Below are 26,679 nucleotides of genomic sequence, written 5' to 3' on the forward strand. Positions count from 1 at the left end.
TTCATCAGTTCACATCACAGAGTGGTCTTGGAGAGCATAAACTGGAATTTTCTGGATGAAGCTAAACCAGAAGATGTGTCCCAGAAAAGCACCTGATGCTCTCCAGCAGCTATAGGATATCTAGTCCATGGAATCAGACTAGAATTAGTCCCAACGAGGCACCTGCTGTTTTGCAGTATGGATTCTGGGTCTTCAGCACCAACTGGTTCAGTCTGGACATCCCTTTACTTTGATTGGTTTACTTGAGGCTGTTACAGATAGTATGAAGCCTCCTTCTGTACTTTCATGGTCCCTTTTGTCTTGAAGAAATTTCCCAGTAAGAACATCGGCTATTTCATTACTCATTTTGTACTGCATTTCCTTAAGATCCATTCTCTTGAGAGGCTTTTTGCTGCATGTCTTTTATGTTTTCTCCAGTGCATGTATTTGGGTTTGCTTTCATTAGGCAGGTCAGCACAAAGCCCAGCAGAAATGCCTTCTGGAATTATGCCTGATGCCAGAGTGGATGAGGGAAGCCACTGCAATAAGGTTCCAAATATTCTGAGATTTTTAGTTCCTGTGTGCTGTAGTTGTTCCTGGATTACTGTTTGTATTTTGAGAGCACAAAGGGCTTCGATCAGAACCAGGGAGCCAGCAAATAAGTTCTGAGCAAATATATAGAAAGAAACACATTTTATAGACCTGAAATAAACCTCTGGCCTGCTATAAGAGGAGAGAGGGAAAAATCCCAACTGGCCCATATGTGAAACAGTAAATGGGTCCACCATGGCCCACATGGAAAAATAAATAAAACCTGCTGAATTGGATTGAGTTTAGGAATGTGGCTCCTTTATTTTGATCCTGGGGATTAGCTCCCAGTCTTACCATAGCAGGGAGTCTGATCTTGCTCTCATTGAGATCCAAAATCTAAATCCACATTAACACCATAGAAACAGGATCAAACCTTGACATCTAAAGTAAAAGTAATCCGGGAGCTTAATCAGCAAGTGGTGTGTTGTGTGCACACATTTGCTGAGAGATTCTCTGGGTGAGAGTGGAGGGAGATGACTCCATGTGCTGCTGGGAATCCCTGTCCTGAAAGCAGTGTTAGAATAGAGAGACAATATCTCTCACCTGCTTCTCAGTTTTTAAGGTGAGCCTTAATCTGACCTCATATGTTAGAGTCTGGTGTTTCTGCATGTTCCAGATGATTTGGGCTAATTTGTTTTCATCTGTAGACAAAGGTCAGCAATTAACTTTCAAAGAAATACTGTAAGGGGAAAAAAAATTTAATCAAAAATTCTCGGTATGGATTTCAGGGTAGCAATTTCCCCTTATGTTTTTGTAAGAGTTCACTGCTTTTAGCAGTGTGGACCCTACTGATTTAATGGGAAATGTACAGCATAACCATTTTAAATGGGTTTACAGAGCCTTGTGTTTCTTTAAGAATATGAATTACATTCAACTGAGAACCAGAGACCTTTGGAATATATAATTTTTTAGGAGCCAGACCTGGACAACCTTAACTATTGTTTCAAAGATGTCCTTAGGACAAAGAACTGACCCTTATGGTCAGTTCTGTCCCATTTCTTCCAAACCCTCATCTCTGTTCAGAAGTCCAAAAAATCTCACATTTATTTTTTCCTGTAATTTACTTCACCTCAAGGAAAGACTGCCCTAGGCCATGGTTATCTCAGTCAGGTTACAAAAATCTCCTGCTGTCAGACTTCTTGACAGGTCTGTGGGCTGCAGAGGTTGCCTGCTGCTGCGGCGGTGAGCTCAGTCATCCCTAATGCAAATAAAACACTTTCTGCTAATATTGTCTCTGCTGCAGAGAAACACCAAATTTAGCACCCCCATGAGACTTTTGGACCATATCAGAGAGTGCTTGGGTGAGGGTGGAATGTCTGTAGTACTGCTAAAGGAATGTGAGGCATCCTGGAAAGGGATCTGCAGGGTCTGCCGGGGCCAGCGGAGCTGCCTGTGGGGAGGTGCAGGAAGCTCAGCAGATCGACCCTGTTGTTCTGCAGAGGAGCAGCGCTGCACATCTGTGCACATCTGCAAAGCCAGGCCGTGTCCCTGCAGCACGGGCTGCCCTCGGTTCCACTTCAGAGCAGCAGGTCATGCATTCTGAACTGGTCATCATCTGACCTTTGTTGGAGGTTTTGTGCTGTGACTGACCTTGATTGTTATCAAGATGGGATTCAATTCCCAACCAAGTAAGCACAGATGGGCCCCTCAAACCTGCTTTCTCTCAAATACTGTCCCGCACATGTGAATTCAGTAGTTATTTCCTTACTTTAAAGATATACACACCCACTACCTCCTGGCTATCTTTAGCAATTCCTCTGATGAAAAACCAAGATGCAAAGAGATATTAAGTGGTTCAGCAGTTAATGTTTTTTCCAGGACTCCTTAGTTGTATTATTGTTTTACTGTAGTATTTTTCACTCTGGTGGAATACACAAGAATGAAATTAATAAAGCTCATATTTTATTACATCCAAAATAAATTGTTATATTTAAATGTCCTTCCTAGAAACTGACGATATAAAAACTGTAACATAAGAAGGTGTTTATTTCAGAAAAAATAATTGCAGTATTTGCTTGAAGTATTCTGAACATTTGGCAGGAAATCATACTTATGCTAAGGAGATGTAAACCAGAAGCTGATAATTTAGCATCTACTATAAAGGGGTCCAGTTTGAAGTGGAAAGAAACCTTTTTAAACTATTTTTTTAGTTAAAACTAAACTCAACTATTCTTCCTCTAAATATTTTATGGGTAATTCTGGAGCCAGTGTATCACTGACTTTCAACACACATTTCATTTTGAATCTGCAAAAAGGAACTTCCTCTGCAGCAGCCACTGAATGTGCATTAGTTTCATCACCAAGCAGAGCATCTTGTGCAGGGTGCAGCTGCAGAGGGCACGTGAGGCAGGGCCTGCCTTGCAGAAGAGATGCAGTTGGGCCATGATGGAAATGGGTGACAGCTCCTTGGATGCTTCTCTCTTCCTTTTGTGGATATCCCTGTGGATGCCCTGCTTTTGTTGGCATGAGGGCCTCTAGCCTGTTGGTTTGACTGGTAACTTGGTTTGCTTGGGCAAATCACAGATTTCCTACATTTGAAATGAGAAGTAATAACTTTCTGCCTTTGTAAAATGCACTGAAGTAAGTGTGTTGCACATTTATATATGAAGAGGCCTTTCAGGCAGCCAGAAGCTGTTTTGTATTGATATGTCCTGTTGGGGGCTGGTTTGGTTTATAGTTCATTTTAAATTGAGCCTCTTACTGGAAGAAATGATCTTATAGGGTAAGTTAGATGCAGACACCGCTATAACATGCACCTTATAGCTATTATATATTTGCTCTTAACTGGTCTGTAATTGGTTAAGGGTTAGTGTTAAGTAGATGATTTATTTCCTGTAAGTCCTGCCACTTATTAAAGTTGTGACCTGCAGCAGGAAATGAGGTGTGGGCAAAATGAGACTGAACAGCTGCAGATTTTTGTAAGGGGGAAGGACTACTTAGCAGATTCCTTATGTCAATTCAGTGATTAGAAAATAAAACTAGGACAACAGAGTGTAAATATGTTCCTAATACACTACTGACATTTCAGTTGTTATTGTTAATAGCAAATCATTTTCCAAGAGAAACCAAGATTTACAAGTCCATTTGTAGGTCTTAATAGTTGCATGACATATCAAACAGACTCAGTACACTGTACTTAATAAAATAACATATTATTTTTAATAGAAAAGTTGTGAAAGCTGTGAAATATTTTCTTAGACACATTTGAGGGTTTTCAGTCTAAGTATGTGATGTACAAATTCCCTGATGAGAGATAATTTCTAAACCAGTTCTTTAATGTTTGTAGGGGAAGAAACTGTGATTGCTGTACCACATGGGAGTCGCAGTGTGAGAATCACCCTGAAAGGACCAGCACACCTTGGTATGACTGAGCTGTTTTATGTATTTATACATAGGCAGAAGATAAAAACAGAACCTTGTATCTGAGCTCATCCAAACTTTGGAAAATATGGGTAAGATCATGACCTCGATACCTTGATTCCTCTTCCCATCTTTAATATCCAGCCTGGAGATAGTCCTAGAGAACACTCAAAACTTTACTTGGTAAAAGGAAATAAAATACATAGAGGTGGTTTCTACTCCTTCCGTTTAAACCAACATAAGGCATCTCAAATACAGTACACTCTTAAACAACACACCAAAAAAACTTCCAGAGTTATGTGTGGAACCAACATCCCTTGCATAACTCAGCACCAGATTTCTGTTGAAGCCTCTGACAAGTGATCTAGGTCCAAATAAAGTTGGGTGAACGACTACAGCAGTCCTGCTTCCATGTAATTCTTTTTGTCATTGCGTACCACCAGTGAGAAACAGTTTGTTATTCTCTAAGACAGTTGATTTCCAATATTTTCTTATAAGGCTGATGGCAGTATTTATGGCAATTTCCTTATCCATAGGCCTAGTTTGCCTAGAGAATTGATGGTTTCAATTCAATGGTAAGTGAATACCAAGCAATGAGATAAACTATTCATTTAACTTTGAACAATTTTTTATCCAGATGTGGTCTGGATCGTAGAAATAAAAAGAACTTCAGCTCTGAGATATGTAAACAGAAGTAAAAAATAAATTTTATTTGAAAATTGCTCATCAGTTTGTTTGCTTTCAAAAATATATTGTCACATCCTTTCAAGGAAAAAAACTGAAATAAAATTCCCTCTTCAGAACAGCTCCAGAGTGACAATAACTTCTAGATATACTACTTATATTAAAAAAGTACAAAGCTGAATTTATATTGAAATAAATAATATTCCTTTAAAACTGTTGAGGGGATGTGTGAAGGAGTGATCCTGACCAGTTCAGGTCAGGACTCTTGGACTTTCTTAAGTAGTTCTGCAGAAGGAAGTTGTTGTTTCAGCTTTGTATGAGGAAAAAGTACTAGATTGAGTGGCTCTTGGGGGATTTCTGGAAAGCTCCTGAGGAATGCAGCAGCAACTCAGTAACTGAGTACAGAGTGCTCCTGGCTTCCTACCCAGGGTGGTTCTGCAAAGAAGCTGTGGCTTGGCATCACCTTTGTTAGTTCACTCTCTAGCTGGACAGGAATTGTGAAATGTTCCTTTAACCACTTCCACCAGCACATGTGTTTGCAAATCTGCAAGGATTTAGACATTTTTTACCTAAAATTAAAATTTCAGAGGTAAAAACCAACTGAGAGCTGTTGTGGGGAGGGAGGTGAAAATTACTTCTGGCTTCATAGCCAGGTCTCCAAGAGCTGATGCTCCAGAGGTGCTTCTCCACCTTCCCACTGTGCGTGTTCCTGGGTGTTTGTCACTTGACAGAAGATACCAAATGATCCTTTGCTGCAACTGCATCGACTTTTGTGTGGGTGTGCTGGTAGAATTAAAGCCAGAATTAAAAAAAAAAAAAATCATCTACTATTACAGGTTCCATTTGTCAGAGATGTTTTTCCTGGCTTGCAATGAGTTGAATTTAACAGGTGAAGCAGGGACTACTTATTGTTAAAATTTTATACTGCCTCCTGTTGCCAGTATATATTTGTCCTTCAAGTAGAGTCAGCAGCAACAGCAAAAACTTGAAGAGCACTATGGAGTGTCTGGCACTTTTCCCTTTATCTTGTGTTCAGTGGGGCTTCATCCTGGGTTTATGATCTGGTCTTGTTCCAGGAAAGCACAGCTGCTGGACTAATCAAAAATGGAAATGTGGTTGGAGATGTAGCACATAACAGATTTGAAACAAATGCTCTGAGCATTGTTTTGCAACCTGCAGTTAGTGTTTGAGCAAGGACTGCTTTTCTTTGTAGCTGGTTAGAATAAGTGCTTTGTTTGTGTCTCTGGGCACTTAAAGACAGGCAGCAGATTCATCAAGAAGTTCCTTTGTGTTTTTAACAAATATGGCTCCCCTGTATTTCTGCCTGCTAGGGTTTGGTGAAAGATTTGGTGGAAAATAACCAAGTAATTAGCACAAAAATGGGTCTGAATAAAATGTTTCATTGTGTTGGCTTTGTTTTTGATTTGGACTGTATCATGGCTTTTCTAGTAGTTGTTTTAAGAGCATTAGAATCAAAAGTAAGACTGAAAGTTCCCTGAAATTAATCCTCCAGCAGAAGAAACAGGAAAACCAGAAGCTAATATTTTTACAAGTGGCTAATGCTAGATAACTGAGTTCGTGAACTTAGGGAGGTTAAACGTTACTGAAAGGAACTGAAATGTTTTTCTTTTTGTCAATTTTTTCTCTGCTCACAGAGATCTGCATCATGTGACAGCCCTTAGCAGCGGCTTTGTGCACTGCTCTGTCTTGACAGATGCTCAGAGGAGCACGCTGTTGCTTTTGCTTGCATTTTGAGAAGAATGTTTTGTTTTTGTGCTACCTACAAATGAATCACAGAGAAGGAGCAGCTTTTGGGCAGCACCATACTTGCTCTTTATTGCACTGGGAGCAGGAGCAGTTTCCCTGGGAGCTCCTTCATGCACAGGGAGGTACCTGCAGAGGGTCTCCTGTGCCTCCCTGCCCTGCTCCTTCCTGCCCCCAAGAGAATGGGGGGATTCTGCCCACAGCTGGGCAAGGCATTTGCCATTTTTGTCAAGGGAGGGAAAGGAACTAAACACAGATAGTTACAGGTCTTTGGCAATGGTGACTGTCGTGCTAGGCACAGAAACAGGTGAGCAGCCAAGAGAATTCCCTGTCTGTGTGACTCTTCACATCTGGAGTCTCAAGGAATTGATTTAGGATGGGGAAGCTTACTCCTGAAGTCAAACTTTCCAGGTCTTTAGTATAACAGGACTCTGCAGAACAAAGAAACATTTGGTGAATTCTTTTCTTGTCATGAAACCAGTTGATAAAACCTGTGTTCTCAGTTACTTCTCTGAAATCAATAAATAAGCAGTATTTGAGGAAGAAATTCCTCCCCAGTAAGAATAATGATGTTATGTATGTGTTAAATACACTAAATGCTTGGTGTCACTCTGTTTTGGAAGGCTGTGATGACAAGCTCTAGGTACTACTGAGCAGGAATGCATTGCACCAGAGGTTATCCATTGTGCTGGGGAATAGCTCCTCATCTCCCTGTGTGACACAGGAAAAATCTGAGCAGCAGGTCTGGGGTCAGTGGTGTGACCTCCAGAGACACAGCCCTGGCTCCATAGCTGCACCTTGCAAATAAACACATTACTTGCATCCACATCTAGTAAATATGTCAGCTCTCTGGGAGTTACTGTCTTGTTGGTTGCTGAACAATAATCTTGGTTTCTGCTTAGAAAAACATCAAAAATGTTTTTTATTAAAAAAAATAGTAAAAGAACTGTTCAGAAATGCAACTGAGGTCACCAAATAAACATTTTCATCATCTTTTTGCACCAGCTGGATTGTAATCTCTTAAATGCTAGTTTCAAAAGGATCCTGTACTCCTGAGCATTTTCCTGAATTTATTTTGAGTTGGAAGTACTTAAGATTTGATTTTAGACTTATTTTAAAACATGAGAAAATAACAGGCACCATGAATTTTTACTTAATTTTAAGCAGCATTTGTGATCAAGCAGTTTGTGATTTAAGCATGAAGTTTGGGATCAAGGCTTGCAGAAGCTTAATCCAAGAATTCTGAGTTCCATATATTTTAAAGGGTTATTTTGTAAGGCAATCAGGAAAGGACCCTTCCATAAAAATGACAAATAGAAATATGTAGTAATCATCTAAATAGTTCTTTTTTCTGGAATTAGTTTATATCTATTTGTTCCTAATGGAATGTGTTGGACAGTGAGGCACACTGATTCCCAGAGATTTATGTTTTCTCTTTGACAAAGTACATTTTATTCACCACCAGATTCATACGCTGTGATTAACATAAAGTCATTTCCTAGAAACAAATCCTTCCTGAAACTTCCTTCCAGCCATGTATGTGATCTTTGTTATACCTATGAGCACAGTGGAGCCTAATGCTTAGAAGCTTGGGATAGTGGTGCTATGCTTTCAGGAATTTAATTCATTCTGTAATTTCTTTATTCTCTTTGTTTGGGTGCTCCAGAATGCATATTTATTTAAAAAATATGAAGGAAGAAAACAGTTAATGATGGATTGCAGCATTCAGAGTATGTTTTCAGTGCAGGTAAAACCAGATGCTTTTAACCTAAATGATCTAGCCTGACTTAGGTAGCTTTGTTTAAAGTACCAAAAAAGGCAAGGTAGTGGGAGAAAGAGGGTATTTATAGCTCATCAAAAGATTCCTTTCAGCTTGGCCTGAGCTCATCTGAGATTCATGCTTTTCTCATGCAGTGCTCTGGTAGATTGTAACCAGACCAGGGTATTTCAAGTCATGCATCTTGCTGTGCCTCTATGCTGCACTACACTGAGCCCAGAATTCTACCTTCCTTATGAATATCTTCCTTTAGCTTTGTCCACTTACAGTTCAGTCAGTTTACTGGAAGTGATTTAATCTTAAAATGCTTCATCTGTCTTCTGGAGGCTGTGGGCTGTTAGTTTAATCTGTTTCCAAGGAGTGGAGAACAATTCAGAAAGGGTTTTCATCACCAGCTGTTCTGGGAAAGGGCCGTCCCCTGCAGCTGCCCACCTCCTGGCCCCGCTTTCTCCTCTCATGGGAAACACTCAAAGCTGAGTTCAGGATCTTGGTGCAGTGATTCAGGTATTGAGGTGAGTGTCAGGTGGGTTTGGCACCACTCAGGCTTCTCTGGAGACTGATTGCTCAGATTGCTTGGCTTTTGAATTGCATGAGAGTATGAGGTATTTTTCTCTATATTGAGTCTATCAATTTTCAGTTTCTTTCAGCTTTTCCTGCTCAAGCTTTTGCTTATATCAAGTGTTACAGAGCACTTGGTGTAGGAAAAACTGTCTCAGAAGCGTTTCTGGTATGAAAGAATAGTGTGTTCAGACAGATATTCCTGTGTTGACTTGTCTTGCAATTATCTATCAGCCTATAATCTCAAGCAGTTAATATTCTCACAGATTCTCTGGGTGTGTTTTTACTGCACATATGCAGCTGGTACTTGCAAGGCAAAGTTGTAAACATTACTTTCTGACTTTCTTGAAAACAAAAACCTGTTTAAGTTTACTAATTGCACGTTTCTTCTTTAGTTATAGAGTCAAAAACACTACAAGGAGAAAAGGGAGAGCACAGTTTCAATGCTCCTGGAACATTTGTCGTTGAAAATACAACTGTTGAATTTCAGAAGAGCACAGACAGGGAAATCATAAAGATCCAGGGGCCTCTTGGAGCAGATTTCATTATCAAGGTGGGGTGTGTGAATGTACAAATCTACAAAGTTATTGCAAGTACGTGCAACACTCTGGTGGCTGTCCATCACCTTGTAGCAACACAACAAAATCTTTTAGCTAGCAAGATAGAAATCCTAATTACAGTCCAGAGATCATTTATACCAAGAAAATCCAAATAAATTAAAATGTTATGTGATTTATGTATTTCCTGTGGTGGGAAGTACCACAGGATCTTTAATGGTAAAAATGGCCAGGACTTTTGTTTTCAATACTGCTGGAAGGGTAACAGTGTGACCCTGTGCAGTGCTAATCCAATTGCAGACTGCCACCTACTGAACCTGAGCACTGCTTCCAGCAGCACCCTACATTCTCCCTCAGACATTGCTAATCCAGCCACTGACCATTTCCAATCATTTAAATTTTTTCTGTCCAGAACACATACCAGTGGCTTGCATCACACATCAAGATATTTATAAGTAGGAACATATCAGTATTTGACTGCCAAAGGAAGGCACTCAGACACTTTGGCATTGGAAGTGACAGAAGTTTCAGTATTATCAGACTGCCTGGCATTACCTGTCACATTGTAGAAATAGAATTTCAGTTGTTTTCCTTTGCATCTCCAGTACCATGTGCAGCTGGACTTGCCTGGCAGTGTGCTTGGATCACTTTTAGATTTCTTTCTGCAGCAAATTTTGAAATTTTTGCTAACAAAGACATAAACCAACAGAATACAGTTAAGAACTTTGCTATTTGAGGATAGATAATCAAATGGTCACATTAATACCTTGAATAACTTGAAAAATAAAACACATTCAAATGTTTGACTATTGGGAACCTAAATTTAATGTCTACTCTATACTTTCTAGAGGTTTTATGTCTCTCATCATCTTACTCTGCACTGCTATTATGCATGAACTCTGTTTTGAAATGGCATGAGCAGCTGAGTACAGAGTACATGTGTGTTGTAATGGAAATTTCTTCAGACCAGGTACTCTGGATCAAAAGAGAGCGTGGTTCAGTTCTTCTTCTATCAGCCCATCAGTCACCAGTGGAGACAGACAGAGTTCTTCCCCTGCACAGTGACATGTGGAGGAGGTAAGTAATGTCAATTCTTCAGCAGTGATAACAGCTCAAGATTAAAAGGACCTGATTTACAACCTTTGTTCTGCATTTTTAGTGATTAGATGTTTGTGTTTCTCTGCCCACTGGTAATTCCTCTGCAAAATAAATGACAGAGCAGCAGCTAAGCAGGTTGGTTAAGCTGGTATCAGCACAGAGGTTTTTACATGTTGTCACTGGAAGTCATGTTTTTCCATGAGTGTTGTTTTGAGTAAGAACATTAACTAAGAATAAAAAATACAACATTCAAAATTGAAAATTGCAGCTCATAGTGGATATTTGGGGAAAGTAAGCAAAGAAACACGATGAGATTTTAAAATAAGAATAATCAAGAGGTGAAAAAGTATTTCTAGCCTCAATAGTATACAAGAGGGTGAGTTTCAGAACATTTAGTTGAGGAATTAGTTATACAGAAAGCAGAATAGGTAAACAGAATTTAAAGAACATCTGCTATCAGTACCTTTGGCTGTCTGATTTTAGACATTTAGTCCTGATGGTGGCTAGAGCAGCACATGTGGTATTGTAGCATCTACTCCTGATTTAAGCACTGCAGCTTAGATGAAGTGTAGCTTCATTCTGCTTATCCAGCCCAGCCCACTGCCTGTCATGTCTGGTTCTGCAAAAAAAGTGTGAGCTCATGGTAGGAGGAGTGTTTGACACTGCAGATAGCAGCTTCCCTTCAGCCAGCATTTCCCAGGTCACCTGGAAAACAGAGCAGGATGCTGGTGATACCGATACAGGGATTTTCTGGAGAGTGCAAATGTGGTTTAAATAGTTGCTTGGGGCATGAATAAAGAGAGTGAGAGATGTTTAAAGTACAAGCAGAGTCTGGGGATCTTTTGAAGGACCATCCATTTTGGCATTTGCACCTTCCTGTGATCTGAAATGCAGACAGTGTATGTGTCTGATATGCAGTCCCACAGGAAACTACTGTATCTTATGAGATACTTGGCCTCATGAAGTGTGATCCTTGCTGGAGCTCTGAGTGGCAATGCATATCCTCTGATGATTCCATCACACTGTGTTTATAATTTTTTTTCCTTAACTTGTCTGACAAGGGAAGAAGTATAAAGCATCACAGTTACTTTTGAGGACTGCATGTAAACACTGGATAGCCCAAGGGACATATTTACCTTCAAAGGTATTGGCTCAAATCCAGCCTTATTCAGACTGCTGTTATGGCTTGAAAATTATAGCTACATGTCAATCTCTTTGAAACCATCCAGGGTGTTCAAAGCCCTGCTTTGTGGCTGCTTGCCTCTAATATAAAACTGGTACCTTTGTCAGAGGGGCTTGGCAGGGAGGACAGGAACTGAAGAAGCACAAAAACTGAGCTGCTCAGTCATGACAGTAGTAGTGCTAAGAATGGCATGCAGAAAGTTGTATTGCAGCTGCTTGGCTTTAACCTGTTATCTTAGATTTATCTGGACTTAGTGTCCAGATTGTCTGTTTGGCATCTGGTACTGGAAGTAAAAGAAAAGGTTCCTCACAACAGAGATTTGGAATTAGTGCATTGCCATTCCTCACTTGGATGCTGCCTCTATCTTTAATTCTGTAATCTCCATGTGTTGGGAAGGGCATCTCAGAAAGCAGAGTCAAGCTTGAACGAGCAAAAGTGTTTAAAAACTCTTTCTCTTCTTTGCAAGTGACATTTCTTCTGGGTCCTTTCAGTACTTGCAAGAATTGAAACATAGATGCTGTGAGCACTGGAACTGCTTAGTTCTTTATGGTTGTCACTCTCATGCATGATGACACTTTGGATCAGCCAAGAGACACACAACTGAAGCCACTGACACATGATACTTAGCATTTTCAGTAGGCACAGGGACTTGTGCTGTTAGTTTGTTGACTCAGTTTGATTTTAATTCTTGTGGTCTAAAACTTTTTTTCTTTGCACATACCAGAACATCCTCCTCTCCTCAGTTTAAGTCCAAGTAAGCTTTTTTGAATGAGTCTTTTTTTCTAAGCCAAAAAATAACCTAGTGGTTTATAAAACCCAGATCCTTTCTTGCAACCAGTTTCCACACATATTTTATTATTTTTTTTTCACTGAGTAGTTAGTTCAAGTCTTCTTTTGTTGGCTCTTCAACTCGGAATGTTCTTGAATCTATTTCTTGGTTTTCTACAGTTCCTTAGCAATGTTTTTGGATCCCATCTTCAATTCCTCTGGCTTTCTGTCTCAAGTATTTATTTCTTTTAGCATGAATGGCTGTTTAATATAGCTCTCCAACATACTGGTAACTCCTCCTTGGAGGAGGGCAGTTACACATTGTGGAACATGTGCTAGAGCCATATGGCTTCATAGTTTTGCTTTCTGACAGGTGAGCTGGTGCAGTACAAGCATTTCTGCATCAGAAGGAAATATATGTGCCTCTACTCTTAGAATATTAGTAGAATAAAGAGCTGGAAGCTCATTTAGTGTTAAGACATAACATAGTGTTAATATAACTGCTGTGCTGAATTGCCTGAAAGGAAGGTCTGGTTGTGCATTTCCTGTTTCCTTGTTTAAAAGTAAACCAAAAAAGAGTAAGACAGAAAATTAATTCCATGGGGAGAAAAGGCTGTTTTACTTTATCTCCATTAACAATATTTAACTTTGCTCCTGCCCTAGGTTATCAGCTCAATTCAGCTGAGTGCGTGGACATTCGTCTGAAGCGTGTTGTTCCTGACCACTACTGCCATTATCATCCAGAAAACAAGAAACCAAAGCCCAAGCTGAAGGAATGCAACATGGATCCCTGCCCTTCCAGGTCTGTATGGCAAACAAATTTGTGTGTGACACAGGCAGTTACTAAAGAAGCAGGAATTGTATTTACTTAATTTCAATTCTTTTTATCTTTAAGACAACTTAATCTTGGTTGGTTATTGCATGTGTTAAAGGCTAATATCTCTGCCAGTAGATGTGTGGCACTTCTTCAGTGTTGCAGAATACAAGATTTTGCTTATACAGAGATATTGTAAATATCAGTTTACAAAAGGGCTAATTCTGCTTTGTCTATTGCTGAGAAGTACAGCAGAAGTGTGAGGATCTTGTGAGGCTGTGTGAGGAGGACAGAAGGTTTGCCTCCTTTTGGATTTATTGATGCTGCCATTCAGAACATCTCAACAGCCAGACAGAAGCTCCAGTCAGTGCAAGTTTTGCATATGGTTTAACTTGGTTTATTCATTTGCCTACCATAAAAGTTTGATTCTTCTTTGGTACTGTAGTGTTGACAATTTAATAATTGAAGCTTGGGTCTATTTGTTTGGGTTTTTTAAAACTAGGCATTAAAAATAAAATCATTCCAAGTAAATATCCTTTGGTATGAATGCCACAGGATATTAGTGCCAAATTGTAAAGGCTACAGTACAAATAAATTGTATTGAATTGCACTACAGTATTTCAAACTAACTTTTGGATTGTCTGGTGAGGTTTCCTGGCTGTGCTAAAGAATCTTAAAATAACATCACAGTATCAAGTCCCAGAACCTCACATTAATATGCCAGCTGGCTGAGCTAGAGTTATATGCAAGAAAAGGAAACACTCTCAATGGATTTAATTTCCTATAGCTAAACTGTCCATTTCCTTTCATTCCTGTTGAACATAATCGTTGATAATGACCTCTAACAGTTATAGATGTGCAGACTTTCAAGAGTTTTTCCTGGAGAGTTGATCACTGTATGAAGCAGAAAGAGTTCAGTAATACTTGATGGCAATGGGTGCCAAATGTTCCAAAGCTGGAATAGGAAAATTAGGGAAAAGAAAGGGTTTAATTATATTTTACCTTGCAAATTTAGCTTATACAGTCAGGAAAAGGAAAGTACTACTGGATATATTACCATATTTCCTAGCATTGGAAGTAAAGCTTTATGCTTGCTCTGTGCTATGTACTTCAAACAGCTCTAGAAGAGTCCTAAGCAGTATTCAGAACCTATCTAGGATTAATCTTCTGATGTATTTATTTCACTGACACTCATGTCCCTCAGCAGTCTTTGTTACAGATTGAAGTATGTGAATATTTTTCTGTTAATGAAGTAACACAGACCTAAAGGGTCACTGATAATAATTTTTTCTGCTGGAGGCTTGCTAATTTAATATTTTATGGTGGTATGAAATAGAGAAGCTGTATGGTGAATAGTTCTTTATCCATGCAGAAAAGGTAAGATTATACAAGTCATAAGGCTCATGTGTAATGAAGTAGGATTCCTGCATTTCACATTGGGAATTGCTTACTTCAAGCATATTCACATAAAAGTATGTACTTGATGTACAGTCTTGGGTATGAGAAGTAATGATGCAATATTTATTTTTATTGACAGTGATGGATTTAAAGAAATCATGCCCTATGATCACTTCCAGCCACTTCCTCGGTATGTATAACCAGGATAGCATGTGTGTCAGCTTTAGCACAATTTCACTGCAAATATACTACTTCAGTACTAAGATAATGGGACATATTTTGAGGGGTTTTTTTATACAGGAGGGTAAGTTTACAAGAGTCCTGTAAACATCTCTGAATCTTGTGATTTATTTTAGTGTGCTCTGGATGATTAGCTTAACAGTCAGAGGTTAATATGCTCTTCTTGAAAATACCAATGTGAAGTCTTTAAAATAAACAGTTGTCCCCCTCAGCCTTCTCTGGCTGTAGTGCTGAGAAGATCATCATCTTTAAACTGCATGTATGAATTCTTGTCTTGAAAGGTTTTTCTTTTGACAGTGTATGAGATTTTATAAAACAGACCTTGTTATGTATAGGATTCTGGAAATTCTTTTTCTCTTGGGAGATATGATCCTTCTCCTCTTTAGATCCGCAGTCTACAGACTATTTATTGACATCAAAGATGACACGTCACTTTCAAAATACAAAATTGTTGAAATATCTGTTTCCTTAAATTAGGGCATCAGAGAACAGTTTGTTACTTTTTTTTTTCCTTTTTAACACCTGAATCAATTACAAGGATTTAAAACTTCTCAGGAACCCTTAGATGTTTTAGAAAGAATGTTAGGATTAAACAGTATTGAGTCACATTTGCTTTTAATGTAAAGAATTATAGTCGATGAGTTGGTTGCATATTTATGTGAGTTGAACCTCTCATGTAATGAATAATGTGTATTTTTCTAAAGAAGTAAAGATATGAAGTAATAAGAATGAAATCATAGACTTGCACAGCTTAGTGGAGCTACTGATTACAGCTGATACAAATGTCATAGTTTATTTCTGTAGCAATTTGTCCTTGTGCATCTGCTGTCCTGTGCATCTACTTTGGCTTTCATGCATAGATGGGGATTTTTTCCTCTATAGCTTTATTCTGTAGAGTCCTCCAATTATATTCTGTGTCTCTCCCTTTCCATTTCTTCTGCCAATGCCTTTGTACTTCAGATCTCTCCTGGAACTCAGTTTAATGTATTTACAGGAGTATTTCATCTTCTGAACCACTTAGGGCTTGGAGACCACTTGGAAGAGAAATTTAATCCCCCTTTCTGTGCTTTACTGTGCTCAGCACGTTTGCATGACACTGTGGTGAGATAGATTATGTCTGTGATAAAGCTGTGGGCAGGATCTCTTATTTCAAACACTAAGAACCACAGGCAGAGTCCCACCTCATTTCAGCACCTCGGTGTGCTCTGTCAGAAAGCATCATGGTCTTCCTGGGTGATGCTTCAGAGGAAGGACTGTAAAACAGCAGGCAGCCAAGCCAGGCTCAGAGCTGGTGCCAGCAGGAAGGAGAGAGGAAATGGGCTGTATTGTACTGGGAGGGCTTGTAAGGAAACACCACAAAGACATAGAAACACCTTCTCTTGAAGGAGTTGCTGAAAGAAAACAGCAGCTCAAAGTTTGTTTACCTGCATGAGGAGGTGACTCTGGTCCAGTGTGGATGCAAGTCTTGCTTCAGTGCAGCAGGATTTGTCTGTGCTGCTGCCTGCAAGGAGCTGAAATGCATTACCCTGTGCTGGCTCTGCTTTCTTCTCTTCTCTTTTCTTCTCTTACCTGTTTCTTGCATGCTGACCCAGGCTGCTCCTGAGAAGTGGGTGGAAAACCAAAGTCCTGGATGCAGCTTGGAGCAAAGCTGTGCAGACTGCTTCACCTCCAGCAGCAGCCCTTCATCTCACCTCCTCCATAACACCAGGGCCATGTGGAGGCTGCCTGGCAGTCCTGTGGAGTGCACCACTGCTTTCCCATTCGCACGAGGAAGTTGTGGGAAAGTCGTGGTGCACACCACAAGATCTTGAAAGGGTTCTCCTGTGGCTACAGTTGTAAATGCCCCACTGAAATATTTTTACAGATGGAGAATTCTTTTGAAATAAATAGAAAAATTTCCCAGGATGAAAATTTTCTTTTAAAGCTTTTGGACTGCCTCCATTTATTTCAGACTTGTTGGACTGTTGAGGATCCCTTGACAGCTGTGGGTTCTGGAAAGTATCTCCTTGACTGCTTGCCCAAGACCCCCCTTTTCCCCAGTAGCCATGGACCTCACTCCATCTTGAAAATTCTTGTGGGAGTATGGGATCTGGAGTGTGTTTGAAACTGATGAGATAAAGAAAAACAACTATAAAACTTCAAGCTATAAACACTTGCAAGCCTTATATTACATACAGCACAGTGAGCCTTACATATATAAATCCATGAGCTGCTAATTCATTAAATAGTTAATTGCTCTTTAATTCCAGATTTTTAAAAAGAAAATTAGTTAACACTGGCCATTCCTTTAAGTCAAAGAAGAGTGTAACTCTTGCTCTTCAAATGCATTTTGTTATTGTGATTTGACATCAGTATCTCAGCACATAGCTTTATTCAGAATGCTTTTGAGTGTACTCCATGGTTGATGTCCCATGGCTTGCTCTGTGTTTCATATTCATTCTTCTGTTGAGCTTAATCATGATTAATATATTTTTGTAGGCAGCTTAATGAATTGCCTAAAATAGGAAGTGTCCTTGATTTACTTGCTGCATCATAAAAAGTAGATTGCTTAAATTTACCTTTGATTTATTGGCCTTTGCTTCATCGAGTTTGATATTATAACTTCCTTTATGATAGCCAAGTTGGTTACTCTTGATTAATTGATTTTAGTGGGATATTGTAGTCCTTGCTGAGTTCATTGTTCAGAACAGATATAATTATTTTCATGGTCCTTTCTGAGCCTCTGCAGTAACAGAGATAAGGTTTAACTAACAAGACATTGATGAACCTTAAGATGTACTGCAGGACTCAATCATTTCCAAGGGCTTGGCTTTAATTCAGGAGGGTGACGGAAAGAAACGAAGAGATAGAAGGTAAAGGGTGAGGAGATATTGTATGGGTGTCATTGGAACCTACAGACAAATACTTCAATAGAAGCTTGTTATGTCTAAATTTGAGAGGAGCAGGACATTATTGAAGTTAGGTTTTTTTGAGAGATAATTGCTTAAATATGCATTCATGCTAAGAGGTAAATGAAACTGAGTTTGTTGCCTAAAAACTTCCATGTCCTTCTCACTTCAGGTGATGCAACATTTTCCATCTTTACTGTAGTTAAGATTGTGAATAGATGTCCATTTTGAAGATATTTCTTCCCAGCAGATTGTTTATCATATCTCTGTTAGAGGCTACTATCCCAGAGCTCTGCTGATTCACAGGCTTTTCTTAATCCCAAATTTTCCTTAATCTGTGCATTTCCCTGCTGCAGGAGCCATCAGCTGAGTTAGCCAAAGCAGCTGAGATGGATGAGCAGCTGCCTTTTGCTTGAAGCAAGCTGGAAAGTGTGAATACAAGGTTGTTCAATGGCATTTTAATGAGGGTGGGAAACTCTTGCAGAACTGCAGTCATGACCAGCCAAATGGTACCTGCCACAATTTAATTTCATCACAGTCCTTATGGATGAAAGCAGTTTGGTATGAAATGGCTGGCTTGACCCAAAGTATTAGAAATCCCATAAAAATTCCTTCAGGAAAACATTTTTAAGGGCATCCAGATTTGTCTTTGGCTTTCAGACTTCATAGGATCTTAAATACAGGGGCTTCTTGGTTTCTGACAATGGTAATAAGTGTCTATGTGATCATGCAAATTAGTTGCCAAAAGTATTCAATTTAGACGATTTAGACTACTTGAAAGTAAATTCATTCCAGTAATCAAACTCAGTATATTCAGAGTTTCTAACTTATGTGTGAGAATAAGAGTTTCAGTTATGTTTTGAAAAATGCTTACATTTGCAATTCTACTTCTGATTTTGCACATGAACTTAAGCCTTGAATGACTCAAGGTAGGTCTGAGAGTCAATGTATTTGTATGTGGTAAGAATCCAGCAACCAAGCTACCAGTAAGCTTTAATTGACACTAAGGTTGGACTCAATATTTTGCATTTTTAATAGAGGTTAGTGAAATAAGAAAGAGCCTTATGAGTTTGTTTTTTTTTTCAGGTGGGAACATAACCCGTGGACTGCATGTTCAGTTTCCTGTGGAGGTGGTATTCAGAGGAGAAGTTTTGTGTGTGTAGAGGAGACCATCCATGGAGAGATACTGCAAGTGGAGGAATGGAAATGCATGTATGCCCCAAAGCCCAAAGTCATTCAGACCTGCAATCTGTTTGATTGTCCAAAATGGGTGGCAATGGAGTGGTCTCAAGTAAGTAGAGAAGTAATTTGGACCTTCTGTCTTGTTTTCTAAAGAAAGCCTCTGGTCTTGTGTTACCATGTATTTATTAGCACAGGACTATTAGAAAAGTATAGCCCTGAAAGATAATCAATATTACTAGGAAAAGTTTGCTCTAAGCAGTTCTGTCTGTGTGGAGCAAAATGCATATGGAATTCTTGTGCCTGTTGAATTCCTGCTTTGCATGCAGAAGTTAGAGACAGAGGTCAGGCCCCTTTGCAGTCAGGTCATTTATGTCTCAGTTCTTGATAAATGTAGTATTTCACTGGCTGTAATAGTTAAAGGCATGTCTGTCTCAGGGGCTGGCAAGCCTGCAGGGGTGATTTTCCAGCATTCTTACCTTTCATTACAGTAACAATAGCCTAAGCCAGCTTGTCCTGGCTGTGGTTATCTGATACAGTCAGATAGGCCAGCACTCCTGTAATTCCTTAGTTCATCCAGATGACATCAGTGAGACCAGAGCGTAGAAATGCAGCTCCCCTGACCCAGCCTTGACTGAAAATCACCACTGTGACAGAGTGCATTCTCAGTGCACAGCCACTTCTATTTCAGCCTGCTGCCAACCAGATAAGCCTCACAAAACCCCAAAAAACCACTTGCATTCCCAAAACTTCGACTTTTTTTCCCCAGCATCAACCTTTTCCCTATCCACCTAGCAACACAGGGACAAAACTCTTACATCTCTGTGGGAGCACTTCAGCGAGCCCCTCAGCGCTGCTTGTGCCGTGCTGCTGGGCAGTGCTGGCAGTGGGAGCCGCAGGCTGAGGGGCTCTGCTGTGTCCCCAGTGCACGGTGACCTGCGGCCGGGGGCTGCGCTACCGCGTCGTGCTGTGCATCGACCACCGCGGGCAGCACGTCGGGGGCTGCAACCCGCAGCTCAAGCTGCACATCAAGGAGGAGTGCATCGTGCCAGTGCCCTGCTACAAGCCAAAAGGTAACTGCAGCTTTCTCCGGGTCTGTTATTGTTTCACATTTTTTGTCCAGAGAATTAAAAGCCCCTGGTAACCTTTTTCAGAAATGCCAGAAGCTGGAATTTACTAGGTTTGTTGGGTTTTGTTTTTTTTTTCCCCCCAGTTTTGGCAGAAACAAGCACTTTAATTATTGGTGCTAGTAAAAGTGCCCTGCTGATATTTTTTGCTGATAATGTGGCCAGACTGTCATGAAGTGAGCGTGCCAACTAAATCTATATAGTCTGGTCAAAAATCAGAAGTAATGAGCTTAACACAGGGAGGAGGAGTTGTTCAATAATACTTGAAATGGGAACGAAACTCCATATGTATCACCTGGGATGTTCTTGTTTGTTTTAAATTAAGTGTGTTGTCCTGGTGTCAACATTCTCAGCAGCTCATTAAATTTTACTCAAACTATTTTCCTTTTTCCTTCTCCATTTTTGCTAATTTAAAACAAAGAATGGAGCTCAAACAGCATGATGAAATTTTCTGGTAAATTTTGTGTTATTATTCTGTATATCTAAAAAAGCATTAGATCAATAAGCAATCTCAACTGTGAAATTCTGAGGTGATTAATGCTGACATCTACATATTGCTTTGATTTTGGAGAAATTACTGAATGTTTTGAGTCTTTGTCCTCTACCAGAAAAAAGTCCTGTGGAAGCAAAATTGCCATGGTTTAAACAGGCCCATGAAATGGAAGAGACCATCACAGTCTCAGAAGAGCCAACGTAAGTACATGGCCTTTTACAGTGCAGAAACATTTCCAGTGTGTTTTGCAGACCTCTGGAATGATTGTTACTATGCAGTTTGCTTTGACAGTTGGCCCTCCATGGGAGATGAGTCCTGTGGTGAGCTGTTCCTGATTTTACATCTCAGTAACTTTGCTTCTGGAGCTCCTGTTCTGGATGATACACAGCTACACTGTTATAGTGCCCCTATATCATTCAGGAATTCAAAGGGATCTTGATTTTAGCCTGATTAAGCCCTAATTAATGCATGTGGAGATGCTTCAGCAGAAATAAATTAAATAACTTTAGTTTTATCCCAGTCATAGCCGTTACCTCAAGAATGTAGTGGTGGTATTAAAACTTAAGAGGTACTTTGTAGGGTTGCCAGGATTTCCTTGGGGGGTGAGACCAATGCATAATGTGAGAAAAACCTGCTGATCTCTGTGCTTAGCTGCATCTATGGGGGTAAGTTATGCTATTTTACATGTGTATATGTGTGAAATAACATCTGGATTTTGTGAGTCCTCTTAAAAACTGATGAGGTTAAGCCTTGCAAGTCCTGGGGATGAAAGCACAATTTAAATCCAGCTGCACTTGTTCCTGACCCTTGTATGTTAGGGCATCCACACAATTCCTTGTATCCCCTGTGTACATTTCATACACACACACACACACACATTTATTTATATGTGTAATATATTCAATATATAGGCATTAAAGTATTTAAATTTATAAAAAGTATTAGTTTTGTATGAGGTGAGATTTTGAACAGTATTTTATTGTTCTGTGTTGAATTCTGCACTTTTTTTTTTTAGTAATGTCAGTTTGAAATAATTTAGATGAGCTTAATGAAGTTGCTTTGGATTTATATTGCTCTGATAGCAGAGTGTACCTTATGCTTATTTTTCTTATTCCATCAAACTATTCCTGATTTTTGGCACACATGCAGCAACAGGTGTGACCATGAGTAATAAAATCTTTACACCTGCAATGACTCACAGAAGAAACCTCTTGCCAAACAGGTGTTTATATAGTTATGGTGACTGTAGTTTAAACTTTTCACTGCTCGAGCCTCTCAAGTCAAGTGTCAACCTACTGTGAGGGGTTATTTCACTCTCCAAAGCAGTGGCCCTGAATTCAGACAGGGTAGTAGCAAAGATATAAAAATAAAGTGTGATTGTCAAAGGGGGATGATGCAATCAAATGTGCCTTTTAAGTGTCAGGATAGCAGAGTGAAGGTACATGAGGTCACTTCTAGAGCGGATTCAGCATGAAGCTATAAAGAAAATTATCTCTAGCATTACAAAGTCCTGCTGTGGCAACCATGAGCTAATGCAGTTTCTGGGTTTTTAGGATCCTCCAGCATCAGTCTGACAGAACAATCAGGGAGGACTGGCAGGCACACAGCACTGCTGGTTCAGAGGAGATGTGGAATGGAACAGAGCTGAGCTGGAAACTTTGTCATGGGCTGCCTTGTCCTGACAATGACAGCAGTTATTCATCCTTCCTAGACAAATGAATATAGGATTATATATTCCACTGTGGCCTTTTTCTTCTCCACTTACTCTGGAGACTTAGATATTTTCCATCTTTCATTCACGAGCATCATCCTGTCCTTTGACTTTCCTTCACAATTTCCAGAAGCATCTTCACCTAAGTCTGAAAGGTTTCTCCAGCCACTTCTTGCTGGCTCCTCTCACCCCGCTCTGTGCTGAGGTGCTTTGAGGGGCTGTGCACCCCACTCTGGGCACGCTGAGCCCTCCTGGGACCCAGCTCTAGCACTGCAGCCAGATTCCCCATGAGTTTCATTTTACTGTCTTCTGCTCCCAACTGCTTTCTCTTTAGTCTTCTAAGGAAGCTGGCAGGTAAGGAGAGATGAGAAATAGCTGATGCCTGACTTCATTCCTATCTGCAGATTGTCTGTGGGTCATGTGGACAATAATGGTTTGCAACCAGAGAATTTCTCCGTCAGTGCTTTAAACCTCACGCCCAAACTGCTCTGGTCCTTTCCAGCCAGAGTCAGATCTTTGGGGCAGGGATTAAGATTTAAAGAGAAACTGACAATAAATTGTTCCTTCTCCCAGAATAAATTATAACAAGATTTCCCTCTGATTCAGATCTGTTTAACTTTGTTTTCTGTAATTTAGACATGGCACAGTGATAACTCACAGCCCACCTCTGCCTAGTGAGAGACTTATGATTTCCTTAGTAAAATGCAATGACTTTTAATTTTAGTTGTTCTCTTGTCATCCAAATTTAAACCACAATATGAAGTCTCAACTTCTAGTCCATCCTTTTATGACAACTTTCTCTCTATGCTTTTGTGTGATGTTTTAGTTGATAATGAATAAGAGAATAAATGCAGCTGTGTTTTAGAACCCACAAGTGATGGATATGCCAAAAGTAGCTTGTGGAAGATGAATACTTCTGCCTCTGTGGTCTACCACGGCTGGTGTCCTGAATTTACATAGAGGGGGAATGTTCAAAAGCTTCTTTTTTTTATTATTAGCAAAATAAAAAATGACTGTCCTTAAAGTGAGGCCAAGAAAAATGTAGGTCTGACCTTTTTAGTTTTCAGTTGTGGAATGTGATGACAGTTGATACCAATCATTATTTTAAATGTTCTTCCCTCGAGCCTTCTTAGTTACAGTGGGATTCGCAGAGAAGCTCCAGCAAGTTCTTGCATCCTTTTTATTACTTGTAAGTTAAAGAAATAGACACCTCAGCTGCCTTTCTCTGTCATTGCTTAGGGAAAAACTAAAATGCTTTCAAAAACTGATATATTTTTTCAGCAATATGAGCTAAAATTTGATGTGAAATACAGTGTTTCTCATAAAGGTTCCTACTTATTGCATTGGAGTCATTTTCACAGACATGTCCCCCCTGTGCCTTTGGTGATGGAGAATTACCCATTTCTCACAGCTCCTTCTCTGAAAATGGGCTGGTGATTTTGTCCAACATGTTACCCTTGAGGCTGATAAAACCTCAATGCCCAACTGAGCAGTGTGGCTGTTCAGGGCAGACAAGGGTGGTGCTGCAGGGAGGGGTAGGGTGCCAGCACCATGGAAGTTCTGCTCAGGAAGAGCCCACATTGGAGATGCTTCTTTAGACTTTTATGCAGGACTCTTGGTGCATTAGGACTGGACTGGAAATAATGCTGGAGCTGCCTTTTTTTCTCATTATTTAGGTATTTCCTGTCTTAACTGAAAGCAAGAACTATCGTCATGAGGAAAATTAAAAATTAAGAGACACCATGTTTTCCAAGTCTTCAGTAAGCTGCAGAGGACTGCACTGAGTTCAGTTTTCAGTTCAGATTTAATTTGGTCGAGTTGGACTGCACTGTCCCAGTTTAATCATCATTAGTTTAGGTCACTGCTTCATTTCTCAGGTCATCCTACACTTGCTTTTACAGCATGTGCCAGGTGAATGCACATTTCCATTAGTGCTATACTGATAACACTGCAGCATGGACATGCCCTCCACTGCATCTGAAGTGTCTTCATTACTTATACCTGCTCAAATGGGTATAGGAGAAATTTAGTTCCATGTAGCATTGGGAAGAATGACTGGGTAAAAAAGCTGATTATAAAAAGTTGTACCTGATCAAATTTGCATTTTTATATTTTCTTTTTCTTTTTAATAAAAAGAGGAGTCTCATCAACAAACCTAAAGATCTCAGAAAATTTCCAGTTACCACTATCCTGTGCATTATTATCATAATTCTCATAAATTGCTGACGATCTACAAAGCCTTGTAGTACAAGTACTTTGATGCTCCCTAATCCTGACCTGAGATGACTCTGAGTGTGTGCCCATTGAAGGCAGACTGAGTTTACTTCAGGGAAGTATTTTGTCCAGAGCATTACCATGTGTATGCTGTGAATGCCAAGATACCTCACATCTGAGGCTGGCGGAGTTTGCTTTAATGACCTGTCACAGGCTTTGGTTTTGCATGTTCAAGACAAAGGGAAAATTAAAAAAAAGCCCCATCTGCCTGAACTCAAAATTTAGATAAAAATCAGCTCTCTCAGTGTTCAGTCAGTTCCTTGCTCTGCTTTTGTACTAGCAGTCTCCATTGGCATCTGTTGAAAATACTTAGTGTGACTTAAACATTATCATCCTTGGAGAAGTTTTATAGTTTAGGATTTCAATAGGTAAATAGTCATAAGACTAGTTTAACAAGTGCCAAGGTACGATAAAAAGTATTTTGTGTGTTCATTTTTTATCTTGCACTTCACTGAAAAAATACCAGACACTAATATTCATCAGGAAAAGCTCAATTCTAATATAGCAATTCTTGCTGTAAGTCAAGGGAAAAAAAGCTTAGAATTTTCTGAGTTTCTTTATAAATCAGTTGGTTGCTGAGTGAAATTGTTACTGTGGTTCAAAATTTCCTTTAATTTATACAGGATTTCAGAAGAATGTTTTTGAAATACATTATTTTTGGAATGTTTAAATGCACTCAACTACAGTACACAAAACTAACTAATTTCTGTATGCTGCTATCATGCTTTTACCAAAAGAAGTTATTACTTTCAGACTATAAACTTAGGTATGGTTAGAAGACCAACTATTTTCAACTATAAAAGTCCATCAATTTTATTTTTCCAATTAGGTACATAAGTATAAATGGACCTAATTTTTTTCTTTTACACAGAAGGAGAAGAAAGTAATCATTCTGTTAAGCCTATGCACGCTGGCCTTGATCCAATAAAGCACTTAAGCACATGTTTCCCTCTGAACTCGTGTCATCCTGTTGTCTTCTAATATGCTAAAGTTAGGCTCATGCTTAAGCATTTCATTGGATGAGGGTGATTTTGCCACCCTAGGTAGTTTGCATGGCTGTCTTTGAAAAGACTGTGAGATCTGATGTTCCAGGATTAAGCTGATTTTATCTGTTGCGGTAGGAGAAAGCCTTCCTTTGCAGCTTTCCCACAAAATAGTCATTAGAGTTTATATCAGAGGCATCTGGACACTGACCCCACCATGGACTCAGTGGGCTCTTGGGCTGCTCCTAACCTGGCATTTGCTCAGATTTGATCTCTGCAGGGCACAGCCATGCAGTGTTTTGATAGCATCCTTGATAACATCAATCTGGCCATCTAGGAAGGTGCTCAGACTTGTGAAGGGATGAGCACTGGGAGCTCTTGGTGTCAAGAGGAGCTGGGGATAATGTGATTTTTCCTGAAGTCTGGTGAGGACCAGTGAGCTCTAACAAAAATTCTGAGAGAACTCAAAGAAATTTTGATGGGCTTAGATATATTTATCTTTGTAGCAGAGCTCTAAAGTTATTTCATTGAAATCTCCTTAAAGAATAACCAGTTAATCTTTTAACCTCTGTTGGAAATGGGAACAGTCTTTTCCACAGGAAGAGTCACTTTTGGGGTCTGTCCCAATCGCAGCCTTGGTGACTATCCCAAGGACTGACTTAGAGAATCCTTGCAGGTTATCCAGCCATCTGTTCTCCTTTCTTCTATTTGATTCTTCCTCTGTGTATACTGGCAAGAAATTATTGGCAAGATGATAAACTGTGCACAGAATCAAACCACACTGTTGACATTTTTCTGTGCTTACTGTGTATGCAGAGTGTAAATACTGATTTTTGTCTTACACAACTGTTCTTATGTTTGTAAGGGCAGCTTTCCTGCAGTAAGGGAAAGATAATTCTTTATCCAAGATAAGGGCCAAATCTTTGAATCCTAATTTGGATATTTTTTTCCAAATACATTTTTAACATTGGTCAAATTATCCTCCTATATGTCCCACTGGTGTTTTGATCATCAGCTACATTTGACACATAATAAAGACCAACTGCAGCCTTTTCCTGGGGAAAAAAACTTCTAGGAAATTCTGTATTTGACTTCTCATAAAGTACACCCCAGAGCCACCCAGGATAACTTTATTAATGAAATCCAACTCCTTGTCTCTAGTGCCATTTTGAAAATTACTGTCAGATATTAACGTGACCCTCAAAGTCAGAGAATATTATAACAAATTTGTGACCTGTAAAACAAGATTTTAT

General features: G+C 39.6%; 1 protein-coding gene across 1 annotated transcript in view; it reads left to right on the forward strand.

The window, feature by feature from the left end:
* Positions 1 to 26,679, forward strand: part of ADAMTSL3 (ADAMTS like 3) — a 170,000-nt gene that overhangs the window by 101,903 nt on the left and 41,418 nt on the right. The window contains exons 8-15 of the mRNA XM_036389748.2: positions 3,857 to 3,931; positions 9,109 to 9,266; positions 10,236 to 10,347; positions 12,983 to 13,121; positions 14,671 to 14,721; positions 18,746 to 18,950; positions 19,764 to 19,911; positions 20,574 to 20,658. Coding sequence (XP_036245641.2) covers positions 3,857 to 3,931; positions 9,109 to 9,266; positions 10,236 to 10,347; positions 12,983 to 13,121; positions 14,671 to 14,721; positions 18,746 to 18,950; positions 19,764 to 19,911; positions 20,574 to 20,658 — 973 coding nt within the window. The remainder of the gene's footprint in view (positions 1 to 3,856; positions 3,932 to 9,108; positions 9,267 to 10,235; positions 10,348 to 12,982; positions 13,122 to 14,670; positions 14,722 to 18,745; positions 18,951 to 19,763; positions 19,912 to 20,573; positions 20,659 to 26,679) is intronic.

The sequence above is a fragment of the Molothrus ater genome, chromosome 13 (assembly GCF_012460135.2).
Source record: "Molothrus ater isolate BHLD 08-10-18 breed brown headed cowbird chromosome 13, BPBGC_Mater_1.1, whole genome shotgun sequence".
Classification (NCBI taxonomy): Eukaryota; Metazoa; Chordata; class Aves; order Passeriformes; family Icteridae; genus Molothrus; species Molothrus ater.